The 15,327-nt window shown below is 54.0% G+C and overlaps 2 protein-coding genes across 2 annotated transcripts; both read right to left on the bottom strand.

Annotated features, from left to right (window-relative positions):
• Window positions 1-274: 274 nt before the first annotated feature.
• STARD7 (StAR related lipid transfer domain containing 7) lies at window positions 275-8,518 on the bottom strand. Its single transcript, XM_065856570.2, has 8 exons — window positions 8,083-8,518; window positions 4,963-5,126; window positions 4,665-4,714; window positions 4,204-4,314; window positions 4,034-4,116; window positions 3,717-3,816; window positions 2,986-3,070; window positions 275-1,091 (listed from the first exon to the last, which is right to left on the bottom strand). The coding sequence occupies exons 1-8, from the start codon at window positions 8,490-8,492 to the stop codon at window positions 913-915; spliced, it is 1,182 nt and encodes a 393-aa protein (XP_065712642.1). The 5' UTR covers window positions 8,493-8,518; the 3' UTR covers window positions 275-912.
• A 1,369-nt stretch (window positions 8,519-9,887) lies between these two features.
• TMEM127 (transmembrane protein 127) lies at window positions 9,888-15,324 on the bottom strand. Its single transcript, XM_065856572.2, has 3 exons — window positions 15,024-15,324; window positions 13,252-13,416; window positions 9,888-12,778 (listed from the first exon to the last, which is right to left on the bottom strand). Exons 1-3 carry the CDS (start codon window positions 15,262-15,264, stop codon window positions 12,471-12,473), a joined length of 714 nt encoding a protein of 237 aa, XP_065712644.1. The 5' UTR covers window positions 15,265-15,324; the 3' UTR covers window positions 9,888-12,470.
• Between the last annotated feature and the right edge of the window lie 3 nt (window positions 15,325-15,327).

Below are 15,327 nucleotides of genomic sequence, written 5' to 3'. Positions count from 1 at the left end.
TTAACATTTATTTTAAGGTGGGATTTAATATTTAGATTTTTTCATGATAAATTTATTCTGAGGTGGGGATTAATATTTAGATTTTTTAATGATAAATTTATTCTGAGGTGGGGATTAATATTTAGCTTTAATATTTATGATAAATGTATTTAAAGGGGGGGTTAAAGAGTGTGCGGGGGGGGGTCCCAGTTATCACTGCTGCAGGGGACAAACCTTTGTCTGTCAGACCACAGGGGGGGTTCGTTAATAAGGGAAATTAATTAGGATCCGGGGCTGTGGCTACGAGAGATGATTTATTTAAGTATTTTGCTCTTCCCGACCCCACCTTGTGCCACAACCCATCGGGATCGGCCCCGGGGGGTCACGGTGACCCCGGCTGTCACCGGCACGAAGGTTCCCCCCCCACATCCCCTACACAACCAGCAGCTAAAAACCACCCCAAAAATAGCATTTTCCCCCCAGTTTCACCAGTTCATGGCCTCACCTTGGTAATACCAACCCCCCGGAAGGGTCGAAGGGTCTTTTTGGTGGAAAAAACAACACTTTTGGGGGTAAAGAAACCATAAAACACCCCAAGACAGTTCCGTGGAGGATCCTCATCCAGTGCGAGCGCCGAGCCAAAAATATTCAGGGTTCAGAATAGGATTTGTTGGGGGGGAGAAGGCCATAAATTATGTTGTTTAGAGTATTTTTTTCCCCGTTTGGGAAATATTTAGCGACGACACGACATTTCATCAGCCCACGAACACACACAGGGCGGAGCTGGGGGGACGCAACACCCCCGTCCTCATGTAGGCCCGGAGATTTGGGGACAAGCAAGGGGGTGGAGAATCCGACGGCGGCTCCGTCACTGTGACATTTTGGGGAGTCCCTCACCAGTGCTGAGCTCCCCGTCATCCCGGGGGGGTCCGGTCAGGCGAATTCCAGCTGGGCAGAGCCGCAGGAGCCGTCGGCCTTGTGTTCAGGGGCCGCCATGCCCGCCTTGCCCTCGCTGTCCGCAGGCCGCGCCGCCATGTAGTCCCGCACCTCCAGCTCCAGTTTTTTGGCTTTCAGAGCCGCTGTGTGGAGTTTTTCCAGGAAATCTGGCATTCCTGGGGTGGGGAGAGTGGAATGGGGTGAGGGACAGTGACCCACAAAGTGCCACTGGGCTGGGGTGACATCCCAGCCTGGTCCTTCCCCAGCCCCGCTCCCCTCACTCTATTTTCCTCCCTAATTTCTCCTTCTCCTACTGATCTTTCTTTTCCCTCCTAATTTTTCTTTCCCTCCCTGATTTTCTTTCCCCTCGTGATCTTCTTTTCCTCCCTAATTTATAGTTTCCTTCTCTGATTTTATTCCCCTCCTAATTTTCATTTCCCCTCCTGATTTCCTTGCCCAATATCTTTCCTCTCTCCCAATTTTCTCCTAATAACTCAGCTCCACTTTATTCAAGGCGGGGGGATCCTGCAGTCATTAAGGGGCTTCTAATATTTGACACTTTAATTTAAAATACTTAATATTTTCAATGTTTAACCTTTTAAATTCTCACCTCCGCCGCTGCACCAGCTCCGCACGGTCGCATTTCTCCCAATTAGAATTTTATATTAGAATTTTATTCTTAAAAAACGAGTGTTTAGCACATGGAGGCGGCTCCTGCGCTTTTTTAGACGCATTTAAGAGCGCAGGGCGGAAGAAAAGTGGTTTTTGTGGTTGGCGACGCGGGGCGGTGCGAGAGAAAAAGGTCGAGTGTGGTGAGCAAACATATTTTAACCCTTTTTCAGAGACACTTCAGAGCCAGCGCTGCTCTGAAATATGGAAAAGAAAGCTCATTTTATTAAAAAAACCCACAAGGAACCTGCTGTTTTTTTCCAGAAGGAACAGAAATTGTTCCCAAGATTCAATCTCAACCTCCCCCGGCGCAACCTGAGGCCATTTCCTCTGGTCCTGGTGCTTGTTCCAGAAGCCAGAGAGTCGTGGTCAGTGGGGCAGAGTCCAGTTGAGGCCTGGACCCAGTGCAGTGCCTCAGGGGGCAGTGCTGGGGCCGGGATTATTCAATATATTCATCAATGATTTGGACGAGGGAATAGAGTGACTGTCAGCAAGTTTGCTGGTGACACCAAGCTGGGAGGAGTGGTGGCACTGGAAGCTGTGCTGCCATCAGAGACCTGGACAGGCTGGAGAGTTGGGCAGGGAAACATTGAATGAAATAGAACAAGGGCAAGTGTAGAGTCTTGAATCTGGGCAGGAACAACCCCAGGTTCCAGTGTAAGTTGGGGAATGAGCTATTAGAGAGCAGTGTAGGGGAAAGGGACCTGGGGGTCCTGGGGACAGCAGGGTGACCATGAGCCAGCACTGGGCCCTTGTGGCCAGGAAGGCCAATGGTACCTGGGGTGGGTTAGAAGGGGGTGGTCAGTAGGTCAGAGAGGTTCTCCTGCCCCTCTGCTCTGCCCTGGGGAGACCACATCTGGAATATTGTGTCCAGTTGTGGCCCCTCAGCTCCAGAAGGACAGGGAACTGCTGCAGAGAGTCCAGCGCAGCCACCAAGATGCTGAAGGGAGTGGAGCATCTCCCGTGTGAGGAAAGGCTGAGGGAGCTGGGGCTCTGGAGCTGGAGAAGAGGAGACTGAGGGGTGACCTCATTCATGTTTACAGAGATCTAAAGGGGCAGTGTCAGGAGGATGGAGCCAGGCTCTTCTCGGTGACAACCAGTGACAGGACAAGGGGCAATGGGTGCAAACTGGAACACAGGAGGTTCTACTTAAATTTGAGAAGAAACTTGTTCCTGGTGAGGGTGTCAGAGCCTGGCCCAGGCTGCCCAGGGAGGCTGTGGAGTCTCCTTCTCTGCAGACATTCAAACCCGCCTGGACACCTTCCTGTGGAACCTCAGCTGGGTGTTCCTGCTCCATGGGGGGATTGCACTGGATGAGCTTTCCAGGTCCCTTCCAACCCTTGACATTCTGGGATTCTGTGAGAAGAGTCTGAATCCCCCCCAAATTTCACCCCAACTCACCGCTTGACACCATCCAGCTGACGCAGTACCGGGGGAACACGGTCTGGGGGTTGTCGCTGTAGGTCAACAAATAATCGAAACCATTCTGGGGAAGGAGAAAACAAGAGATTGAAGTGGGAGAAAAACTCCGTCAGGCTTCACATCCTCACCTAAAATCCCTTTTTGGGTCGCTTGTGCTATAGAACCATAAAGATTCATTTAAAGCACCCAAGGAGGCTTTTTCGCCCCAATCTTCCACTTCCCAGCTCGATTTTCAGGCTCCGGACGCCCCGCGAGGGTTTGTTGAAGAGGAAGGTGTGAGGAAGGAGACATTGCGAGGCCAAAGGCTTTTTAAAATGAGTTTGGTGCTTTGATGCGACGCATTTGTCTCCCCAAGGGCACCAGAAAGAGTCTCAAGCTGCTGGAATTAAGCTTCAAATCCTTTCAGAGCCGCACGTGGACATGTTTCCCTTGTTTTGGGGCAATAACTCGTCCCTTTTGTCCCTCATTTTGGGGCAATAATTAGTCCCTTTTGTCCCTCGTTTTGGGACAATAACTCATCCCTTTTGTCCCTCGTTTTGGGACAATAACTCGTCCCTTTTGTCCCTCGTTTTGGGACAATAACTCGTCCCTTTTGTCCCTCTGCACTATTCACCCCAGCTTAGTGCTCCGGACAACGGCCAGAAAAGGTGCAGTTCCCCCCTCGTAACAAGTTTTTCACCCCGTTTTCCAGCTTTCCCCCCAAAACGCACCTCGTCGAAGGTTTTGTGGGGCCGAATGACCATTTGGGACTCGTAGGTCCTGACCCGAACGTACTCGGGGTCCTCGGGGACACTCGGATGCTCCACGGCCCTGGGGGGAACGAGAAAAGCAGGAGATGAGCTACACGGAGTATCCACTGATATTTTGGAGTCAGGTACAAAAAAACCCAAGTTTTTCACCCCAAAAAACACTGTATTTTTGAGGCAGACCCCTGAGGTTTTGAAGGGGAGGCTTAAAAGCTTGTGGAGTTTAAACCCAGCACTCAAGTTTGTTTTAGAGACAGGAAACGGTTGGAAAAACAACCCACCGTGAGACCAGCACCATCAGGTTGTTCTCTTTGTCCACGCTGTACCGGCGCACGTAGACGTAGTCGCGCGAATACATCGGATACTGGACAAAAAAGAGATTAAAAAATCAACAAATGAAGGCATCAACCGGCTGAGAATCGCCAGAAAGGGATAAAAAAGAGAAGCTCACCGGGAAATGAGTGACCCAGTGAATCACTTCGGATCCAGTGGCCACGTCTCGCTCGATTACGTCTAATTTGATGACCAGCGAGTCCCATTTTTTCCTGTATTCAGTGTCCAGCTGGCGAAAGAAAAGGAAGAAAGATGTTAAAGAGAAGCGGAGTCACGGCAAAAGTCCAACAGCAGCGTTAAACAGCCCTTGACCTTCTCATCTGTGCCATTTAACCCGCGGGGAATTATTAAATATGATTTAAAAGGCAGCAGAGAGGAAGCGCAGGAGCGGCAGGGAGGACCAGAAACCCACATCCCGCGTGTGTCGCTCCTTTATTTCCATCAGAAACGAGCATAAAATCCCAAATCCCTGCTTGTGCTCTATACCATGCTTGGCTTTCCATTGCAGAATTTGTATTAAGATGAATATATTCATTATTTCCCCGGCAGGGGGTGCGTTTTATTTGCAACCGCGCTCACCTGTACATTGAAGAACTGCCGGGGAGTCACGTCCGTGTACGACCCGAACACTGTGGGAAAGCAATAGTTGTTAATCCCGGGTTAATCTCAACCTCAGCGCCGCAAAATTGAAATTACAATGTGGTTTTAAGGCGGGCGGTAGCGCTGGGACCCCCCTTGATGTGCTAAATGGGACCCCCTTGACGTGCTAAACGGGGGTGGAATGTACGGAGAGCGAAACAAAGTGCGACAAATCCCACTTTTTAAAGCATTTTGGATAAATCCCAGCGCAAAAGGGGAGTTCGGGGGGTCCCGTTACCTCGGTATTGATACAAGTGGGTGCCCCCAATGGGCCGGCGCCAGAGTTTAAAGTGCTTTTTGTCCATGATCAACTCCCAGGGCTGCTCCCCGGGCTCGCGCTCCCGTTTGGGCTCCATCCGCGGCCCCAACATGTTCTCCATGTATTTTATCTCCTGCGCCGACCTGCGAGGAGGGAGAAAATACACAATAATTAACAATCGAAGCCTCCTCGGGTCGTTTGTACAACACATGGATTCACCTGAAATGGGTAAAACCTTCCCAAGCGTCACACTGAAGGATTTTAGTGGGGAAAGAGCAGCAAAGATCCACCTCTATAGCCTTTTTATTCTTAAATTCTAAGTGGTTTGTGCTGTTTTATAGGGGAGACATCAAGGGGCTTGTTCCTGGGAAGTGATAAAAGCAGATAAACTGCACCACAAATTAATACAATAAATAATATTGGAGCAGAACAGCTGGTTTTCCCACATCTGGAGTCCCCAACCCCACGGAAGGCGGATCGCACCAACCTGGAGACACTAATTAGATTAAAGTAATTAGCGCCAGGCAGAATTAAAGCGCGGATTGGGAACCTGCGGGGCAGGTCCCGCCGGTCTGGCTGAATTAACGTCGCTCCCAATGCTTCGCGGGACTCATTTACAACAGGATAAATACATTTCTGTGTGTTTTAACAGCCGCCGCGTGTCTGTCTCGAGCTTTATTCTGTATTTCCCACAAAACTGAACCTAAATAACGCCCAGAAAGTCTTTATTTTTTATTTCTTTGCACAGAAATTTTATTACTTATTATTATCTTATTTATTCCTTGTTTTATCTCTTTGCCCTTTGCATTTCCCTGTTAGGACAAAATCAGCGATTAAAATTGTTCTATTGACACTTCGTGTGAATTTTTAACCACTACAAATTGCCTTTTATTGCGTTTAAACCGCTTTGTTAATATTTAGGATAATATTTATTTAATATTTAGGTTAATATTTAGGTTTGTGTCGGTGGTTCAACAGCTGGGACATCACCATAGGGGACACCAGCTGTGGGTGTTTTTTACCCTAAAAACCATTAAAATCTATAAAAATAAAGGTGGGGATGGCGATGCCAGAACAGGGATTTTGGTTTTATCACGGAAATAAGTTAAATTAGAAGTGGCAGGAGGAGAACGAGAGTTGGGAGGGGAAGAGAAAGACGATACGGACGCAACGAGTTATTTTAAACCCAGGAGGAGTTTATTGCTCCTGCAACTAAACCGGAGCCCAACGAGTGATTAAAGGAATAAGGAGAAATTAAAGAATAAAGAGGGTTAATCACAGCGAGCTCTGGAAAAGGGCACTGGAGGAAGGTTGGGCTTAAGAAGTCCTTAAATTGAGGTGAGTAACCTTGAACTCTGCTTTTAATCCCAAGCCTAAGCCCAGCCTTGCTGAGCACATTGGAAAACCTCAGGCCGGGTTTATCACGGCGCTTGGATCCAAATAATCGCACGATGTTTGGGAATAAAACCGGGATTTGGTGTAAAGGTGAAGTCAGGATCTCCGTAAAACGTTTGAATGTGTCACAGGTTGGGGTGTTTCTCGTTAGCTCCAAGATTTAATTAAGCCTTAAATAAGCTACTTAAATAAATACTGGGTGTTTAATGCCCACAGGACGGTCGGGACGACGCAGCAGAATTTAAAAGGGGGGAACCCAGCGCTGCCCCATGGCACCCCGAGCTCCTCATTAAGGTTTTAATTACCCTCTCCCGCCTCGTCACACCCCACGCAGGATAATTACACCTTAACGAGGCCACGCGCTCCAAACAGCGACCAGGAAGGTCAGAGGGACCTTTTGTCACCGGATTGGAAGGGTTCCGTGTGTCCCCCACCAGGTGCAGCAGTACAATGGGGGCACCCGGTATTGGAGGGGGACGGACACCCCTTTGTGCTGCACCCCTGGGGCAGGTGGGGATTGGGGGGCAGAAGGTGCACCCCTAAATCCCAAGGGGGGCAGGGGGCACCAAGCAGAGAACTGGGGGGGGCAGGGGTGGCCCAATTTGCAGGGGTGCACCCCCCAAAAGGGCAGGGGGACACCCCACAAGGTCAGTGATTCGGGGCAGATTTGGGGGGCACCCTGTTGGGGGGACTCACAGTGCACCCTCACATCAATGCACAGCACAGAACACACAGATGGTGACACCCCCAGACCTGGAGAGGTTGGGGGGGGGCTCCCCCACCCCTCAAAAATTTGGGGGGGGCACATCAGAGATTTGGGAGCTTCACAAAACTGGGGTGCACCCCCAGTGATGGGGGAAGGAGCATCTCCCAATGGCTTGGTGGGGGCACCCCAAGTCCCAATGCACCTGGTAAGGGGGGGAGAACCCTGAGGATTTGGGGGGCACCTTGTTGGGAGGGGACTTGGGGTGCACCCCCATATCAGCACATGGCACAGAATGCACAGATGGTGACACCCCCAGACCTGGAGAGACTTGGGGTGGGCTCTCCCACCCTATAAAAATTTGGGGGGTAAGCCCAAGGATTTGGGAGCTTTAGAAAAGTGAGGTGCACCCCTAGTGATGGTGGACTTGCGGAGGGAGAGCATCTCCCAAGGGTTTTGGGGGGCACACCAAGTCCCAATGCACCTAGTAAGAGGGGTGAAGGCCCCATAGGATTTGAGGGGCAGCCCTGAGGATTCAGGAGCTTTAGAAAATCGGGGTGCACCCCTAACGATGGTGGACTTGAAGGGGGAAGAAAGAGCATCTCCCAAGGGTTTAATAGGGGCACCCCAAGTCCCAATGCACCTGCTAAGAGGGGGGAAACACCTCAGAATTTGGGGGGTACCCCTGAGGACTTGAGAGGCACCCCATAGTGTTTGGGAGCTTTAGAAAATTGGGGTGCATCCCTAACGATGGTCGACTTGGTGGGGAAGAGCATCTCCCAAGGGTTTGATAAGGGCACCCCAAGCCCAAATGCACCTGGTAAAGGGAGGGGACCCCTTAGGGTCCCTCAGGGGGCTACCCCTGAGGGTTTGGGGGCCCCCCAGGTCCTAAGGAGCGGAGGGGGCGGGGAGTTTGGGACCCGAAGCGCCGAGTACCCCGGGCCGCGGAGGATTTGGGGGTTTCCCAGTGGGGGTGTCGGGGGCCCCGCGGCTGCACCCACCGCTGCAGCTCCTCCTCCTCGATCCGCTGCCCGTCCCAGACGAAGACACCGGCCAGAGTCGCCATGAGGCGGCCGGTAGCGGCGAAGGCGGGGCGGCCTCGGAGCAGCCCCCGCCACCACCACCACCACCCCCCGCCGCTTCCACCGCCTCCGCTGTGCCTCGCCCGCTCCGCCGCCGCGTCCCCGCCGCTCCCGCCGCCCCCGCGGTACCAGCCCCGCCGGGCCTGCCGCGCCCGCTGCCCCGTCAGGCAGCTGCACTGCCGCGCCAGCAGGCCCAGCAGGCCCCGCCACCCCGCGCCTCCCCCCGCTTGTCCGCCGGGCTCGGCGGGCCCGGGCGGGCGGGGGCCCAGGCGGGCGGTGCGGGCGCAGCGGGAGACGAGCCCGACGAGCGGCCGCCGCGGCTGCAACATGCCGCCGCTCCCTCCGCGGGCCGCCCCGCGTCGCAGGGTGCTTGCGTCATCGCGCCGCGCCGCCTGCCGATTGGGTGGTGGCTCGCCCGCTCCGTGCGGTGATTGGGTAGCGGCGGGGAAAGGCCCGCCCCCTTGTGTGCTAGGGGACGCGGGGAGGGAGAGCAAGGGCGCGAGGGGCGCGGGGAGATAGGGGGCGGGGCTTGGAGTGAGGGGCGGGGCTTGGTCAGGGCCACGCCCCCACTTGCGGAGCTTGGGGTGCGGGTGGGGCCCGATACTGGGGTGCAGGGGGGTTATTGGGGGGCACAGGGGGTTACTGGGGGCACAAGGGTGTTATGGGGGACAGAGGGGTAATAGGGGTGAAGGGGTGCGGGCGGGGAGTTATTGGGGGACAGGGTGTGTGGGCAGTGGGTTATTGGGGTGCAGAGGGGTATTGGGGGGCAGAGGGTTATTTGGGACAGAAGGGTTATAGGGGTGTAGGAGGCTTATTGGGAGCGATGGGGGGCTATGTGGGACAGAGGGGTTAGAGGGGTGCAGGGGGGCGATGGGGGTTCAGGGGGTGAGGACGGGGGCTTATTGGGGTGCAGGGGGATATCAGGGGACAGAGGGTTATTGCATGGCAGGGGTTATTGGGGGGCAGAGGGTTATTGGGGGTCATGGGGGGCTATGGGGGACACAGGGGTTATGTGGTGGAGGGGGTGAGGGTGGGGGGTTATTGTGGGACAGGGTGCGTGGGCAGGGGGGTTATTGGGGTGCAGGGGTATGTTGCGGTGCAGGGGGGCTACCGGGGGGCAGGGGCCTATGGGGGTGCAGGGGATGCAGGCAGGGCGTTATTGGGGGACAGGATGTGTGGGCAGGGGGGGTTATTGGGGTGCAGAGGTGTATTGGGGGCAGGGGTTTATTGGGGGGCACAGGGAGTTATGGGGGACAGAGGGGTTACAGGGGTGCAGGGGCTGTGGGTGGGGGGTTATTGGGGCACAGTGTGTGTGGGCAGGGTGTTATTGGGGTGCAGACGGGAGTTATTGGGGTGCAGGGGGTTATTGGAGGCAGGGGGTATTGGGTTGCAGGGGGTATTGGGGTACAGACATTTATGGGGGTGCAGGGTTGGTTATGGGGGTGCAGTGATGTTTACTGGGATGCACAGCTGGTTATTGGGGTGCATTGCTGGTTACTGGGATGCAGGGTTGGTTACTGGGGTGCAGAGCTGGTTACTGGGATACAGGGTTGGTTACTGGGGTGCAGGGTTGGTTACTGGGGTGCAGAGCTGGTTACTGGGATGCAGGGTTGGTTATTGGGGTGCACGGTTGGTTATTGGGGTGCAGGGCTGCTTATCAGGGCACAGCACAAGGAGGGGACACCCCCATTTCCCAGAACAAAGCTCAATCCCCCACACACAGCTCGTTGCACCCCATTTATTTCCCCATAGAAGGGCCGGGGGGAGCCCCAAAACCCACAGCACCCCACACCCTGTCCGGATTCCATCCAGAGCAGGGAAACGACATGAATTTGCCTCTTTTTGGGTTTTTTTTACAGAAATACAGTGTGTTTATGCACAGACTATTTACACTCCAGCCCCTCCTCTTGCATATAAGCCCCCAGTGAGGAAACCCCAACGCTTTTGCCGCCGCGGGACATGGGTTTGGCCGGGGACGTGGAGGTGGAGGAAAAGGAGCCATGTTGGGGCTGGGAAAACCCCCAGAAAACAGGAAAACCCCCCAAAAAATGCACTGCCGCCTTCCCCCATGCCCCGCACCCACCCATCCAACCCTCACGGATCTTCAGGGGCTGATTTTCCTCCTCAAAGACTTTTCAGGGGTTCATTTTCCTCCTCGAGTATTTTCAGGGAAAAATGTAATGAAATAGAACAAGGGGAAGTGTACAGTCTTGAATGTGGGCAGGAACAACCCCAGGTTCCAGTGTAAGTTGGGGAATGAGCTATTAGAGAGCAGTGTAGGGGAAAGGGACCCGGGGGTCCTGGGGACAGCAGGGTGAGCATGAGCCAGCACTGGGCCCTTGTGGCCAGGAAGGCCAATGGTACCTGGGGTGGGTTAGAAGGGGGTGGTCAGTAGGTCAGAGAGGTTCTCCTGCCCCTCTGCTCTGCCCTGGGGAGACCACACCTGGAATATTGTGTCCAGTTGTGGCCCCTCAGCTCCAGAAGGACAGGGAACTGCTGCAGAGAGTCCAGCGCAGGGCAACCAAGATGCTGAAGGGAGTGGAGCATCTCCCGTGTGAGGAAAGGCTGAGGGAGCTGGGGCTCTGGAGCTGGAGGAGACTGAGGGGGGACCTCATTCATGTTTACAGAGATCTAAAGGGGCAGTGTCAGGAGGATGGAGCCAGGCTCTTCTCGGTGACAACCAGTGACAGGACAAGGGGCAATGGGTGCAAACTGGAACACAGGAGGTTCCACTTAAATTTGAGAAGAAACTTGTTCCTGGTGAGGGTGTCAGAGCCTGGCCCAGGCTGCCCAGGGAGGCTGTGGAGTCTCCTTCTCTGCAGACATTCAAACCCGCCTGGACACCTTCCTGTGGAACCTCAGCTGGGTGTTCCTGCTCCATGGGGGGATTGCACTGGATGAGCTTTCCAGGTCCCTTCCAACCCCTCACATTCTGGGATTCTGATTTTCCTCCTCAAGGTTTTTAAGGGGTTGATTTTCCCCCTCAAGGTTTTTCCAGGGCTGATTTTCCTCCTTCAGGGTTTTCAGGGGCTGATTTTCCTCCTTGAGTATTTTCAGGGGTTAATTTTCCTCCTCCCAGCCTCACCATGTCCTCCCTGTGTTGATTGTTTCCCATTTAGAGCCCCGGTCTGAGCGCCAGTGAGCGGCCAAAGCATAGCCAGTGCTGCCGCGGGGGACACAAAATAAGGGGACAAACCGGGCAAAACAGCCGGTGGGAAGAAAATAGGGAATAAAAGCATTAAGGGGACGGTCAAGAACGTACAACGAGCGTTTTTTCTGTCCTAAAACTCCTTCTCTAAACCTTCGCAGAATCGGCTTTGAGGCTTTTGGTGCCGCGGTGCTCGAGTTGATGCATCCCTGTGTCTTTATTACATGTTAATTTTGCTTTAAATAGCCAAAAAAACCTGGTTGGGGTCTGGATGATTCGGATCGTCTCTGTGGTACCATCTGGGGAAGCGGCTGCTCCTCGGTGTCTGTTGTCTTGTGGGGTTTGTGGAGCAAAACGGTGGTGAGAAAACCAAGAGCAGGACAGAAAAACACGAAGATTAAAAGCGGGAGCAAGAAGCAGAAGAGTCGGTCAGCATGGGGATGGGGAACTTGCATAAAACCGCAGGCACAGACGCTGGTTTCCCAGCGCTGAAGTCTGGTCGTATCTTGGCTAAAAAACCCCCCAAAATTTGCTCGGTGAGGGGTTGGAGTTGCCCCCAAAACTGGCGCCGGCGTCCAAAGAGCTTTGGGATGTCGTGTCGGCCGCTCGCAAAGGGGGTTTTATAGCGGTGATGCCCCCGAAAGCGTCACCGTCCTCACCCCCAAGCCCCCGAGGCTGAAATAAAGTGCAAAATGCTCAAAACCCTCGTGTGGTCAGAAAAAAAGGGACACGTGGAGCGGTGTGGGGGGTGGTTCTGTGTCTGTCCAGACGCTGGAAAGGGCCGTTCCCCCTTGCCAGCGTTTTCCCTACATATATATATATATATATAAATATATACACACGCGCATGCGTGACGCCTTTTCTCGGGTGTATTTTACACCTCGGAGGAGGGATCGAGTCCGCTGAGCGATTCCAGCGCCATTTCCCCCTCCTTGGCGGCGGGGATGAGATAAAACCGGTGAAAATCCTCAGCGGGCGCCTCCGCCGTCGTTATTTCCACCCGGGGCTCAAAATCGCACCGCGGCATTGGTAAAATTAAAGGACAGAGAGAAACCATCGCTCACCCGACCCAAACGGTTCTTTCCTCTGTGTGAGAAGGATCTGGAGGCGAGGGGGTGAAGTTTGGTGGGGGGAGGACGCGGTGAAGGTGGTGAAGCTGTCAGGGGGTGTAAGCTGGCGGTGGTTGGAATTGGTTGATGACTTCGTACTCGGCCGGGTACGGTTCGTTCTCCTCCATCTCGGACAGGAGCTCCAGCGCTTGCTCCTCCTCCTCGGTGGGGTAATGGCGCAGGAGGTTGGCGGCCGTGGCGAGGATGGACGCCCCCCCGGCCCCCGCCACCAGGTAGAAGCTGACGGCGAAGGTGACGTAAACTTGGGAGCCGTGGTACTTTTTGTGCTGTTGCTGCTGGGCCAGGATCAGCTCCGAGGCCCAGTAGCAGAAGCCGATGACGGTGGCGCATTGCAGGACTGCAGAAAAGAGCCGGAGAGAGGCTAAGAACACCGGGAAATAATAAACCAGGGCGTTTGTTTCATGATTAATCCATCAAATAGACGCTGAGGGGTAAAACAAGTGAAACTGAGCGGTTTGCGGGGTGGTTTTTCAGACAAACAGGCTGAGAACTTTCCCTGATCCGCTCGCATGTTAATTCAGCCCAGGATAAAGGATTTGAAAGCTCCTCCTAAGCCACAAAGGTGACCTTATCCCCCAGACAGGCACTAAGGGAGCTCTTTTAAAAACTAAAACCTGTTAATAGGTGCTTAACGCTCGTCCTTGACCTCTTCCCCGCAAGATTTAACTCTCGGTTAAGCCACAGGAGGCTTCTGCGTTGCAACTCTGAACTAAAAGGTTGCAAAAAAGCCTTTTGGGGGGTATTTTTTTTACATCAGGGATAAAAATAAATGAGCTGGGGGGGTGGAATCGCCGTTCCCACGGGAATTACCTGTGAGGATGTGGGCGAACGCGTAGCGCCGGGTGATCTTGAGCGCCGGGTGTTTGGGGCCGAAGACGTCGAGCAGAAAGGCCGAGAGGCTGCAGATGATGCCCAGGAAGCAGAAGGCGGCGATGACGCGGAGCAGCAGAACCGTCTGCGGGTTCATGCAGTAATCTGCGAGGAGAGGGAGAAAAGCGGATTTCGAGCCCGTTTTCCACCCCAAATCGCTCACCAGGCGGAGAAAGCGGCATCAATTATACCACATCGGTTGGACCGCTCATGTATTTCACTTTATAAACTATTATCGCTGGGGGAATTAAAGCTAAAAAAGCGAAATAACAAAGCAGTTTGCGTGAAGTCCTTATTTAAAGTGAAGCTGAGGGGGTTAATTAAAAGGCTTTTAATTAATGACACATCCCACCAGAGATGTGAGCTCACGGTGAGGGAGATCCTGTGTCACCCCACCTAGATTTGTGTGGATTCTGCACATCCAGAACTGGAACTGGGGGCTAAAGGGAGTTTAAAATCACCCCTGTGGTTAAATTAATATCACATTAAAAAGGATTAATAAAGACAGAGGCTGGAAATGAGTCACAGGCGCTTGGAACTGAGTCTGTGATGGAGGTGGGAGCTGGGGAGAGGTTGAGGTTGGAAATTTGGGATAATTTCCTCCCCAAAGGGCTATGGGGCATTGCAATACGCTGCCCAGGGCAGTGCTGGAGTCACCATCCCTGGAGGGTTGGACAGATGGACATGAGGTTCTCAGCACATGGGGCAGTGCCAGGGGTGGGTTATGGGTGGACTTAATGATTTAAAATAAGTTGGGAACAATGTTTTTATGTTTTATTTCTTCATATTGACCGATTCATTTGCCAGGGTGGGAGGTGAGCCCTGTTTGGCCGCTGGTCACCACACACCATTTATCACTGACATTTGGGGCTGAATTCATGTAACATGCTGAACACTGGGGAATTTCAGTGGTAAAATGGAGGGAAACCACCTCATTCAGGTGATATGGGGAAGGAAAAAATCTTTATTAATGAGGTTTATAGTGGAGTTTGGAGTGATTTAACACACCGAACCCTGGGGAGTTTCAGTGGTAAAATGGGAGGAAACCAACTCATTTAGGGGGTGTGGGGAAGGAAAAAATCTTTATTAATGTGGTCAGTAGGTCAGAGAGGTTCTCCTGCCCCTCTGCTCTGCCCTGGGGAGACCACACCTGGAATATTGTGTCCAGTTGTGGCCCCTCCACTCCAGAAGGACAGGGAACTGCTGCAGAGAGTCCAGCGCAGCCACCAAGATGCTGAAGGGAGTGGAGCATCTCCCGTGTGAGGAAAGGCTGAGGGAGCTGGGGCTCTGGAGCTGGAGAAGAGGAGACTGAGGGGTGACCTCATTCATGTTCACAGAGATCTAAAGGGGCAGTGTCAGGAGGATGGAGCCAGGCTCTTCTCGGTGACAACCAGTGACAGGACAAGGGGCAATGGGTGCAAACTGGAACACAGGAGGTTCCACTTAAATTTGAGAAGAAACTTGTTCCTGCTGAGGGTGGCAGAGCCTGGCCCAGGCTGCCCAGGGAGGTTGTGGAGTCTCCTTCTCTGCAGACATTCAAACCCGCCTGGACACCTTCCTGTGGAACCTCAGCTGGGTGTTCCTGCTCCATGGGGGGATTGCACTGGATGAGCTTTCCAGGGCCCTTCCGACCCCTGACATTCTGGGATTTATGGGGAGGGTGTTTGGGCCCGGCGGAAGCGGGATGGGGGATTTGGGGACCCCGGCCTCACCTCGGAGCAGCTCGGGATCCACGTAGCCCAGCACGTCGGCGACTCCCAGCTCCTGTCGGGCGCAGGTGCCGCCGTGGATGCGGAGCCAGGCGGGCTCGGCCAGCGCCGTGCACAGCGCCGTGATGGACAGCGCGCCGGGCAGCGCCGAGGCCAGGCTCCGCTCCGGCTGCTTGGGCAGCCCGCTGCCCGCCGCCCTCCGCCGCCGCCCTCCGGGCAGCCCCGGCCCACCCGGGGTGAACATCGCAGCCCCGGGACCGCGACACCGGCTCCACCTCGGGCCTCGTCAGCCCCGCTTCCGCTTCCG

The sequence above is a fragment of the Patagioenas fasciata genome, chromosome 26 (genome assembly GCF_037038585.1).
Source record: "Patagioenas fasciata isolate bPatFas1 chromosome 26, bPatFas1.hap1, whole genome shotgun sequence".
Lineage (NCBI taxonomy): Eukaryota > Metazoa > Chordata > Aves > Columbiformes > Columbidae > Patagioenas > Patagioenas fasciata.
The sequence above is the reverse complement of the archived record's forward strand: the minus strand, read 5'-3'. Positions and strand labels throughout refer to the sequence as shown.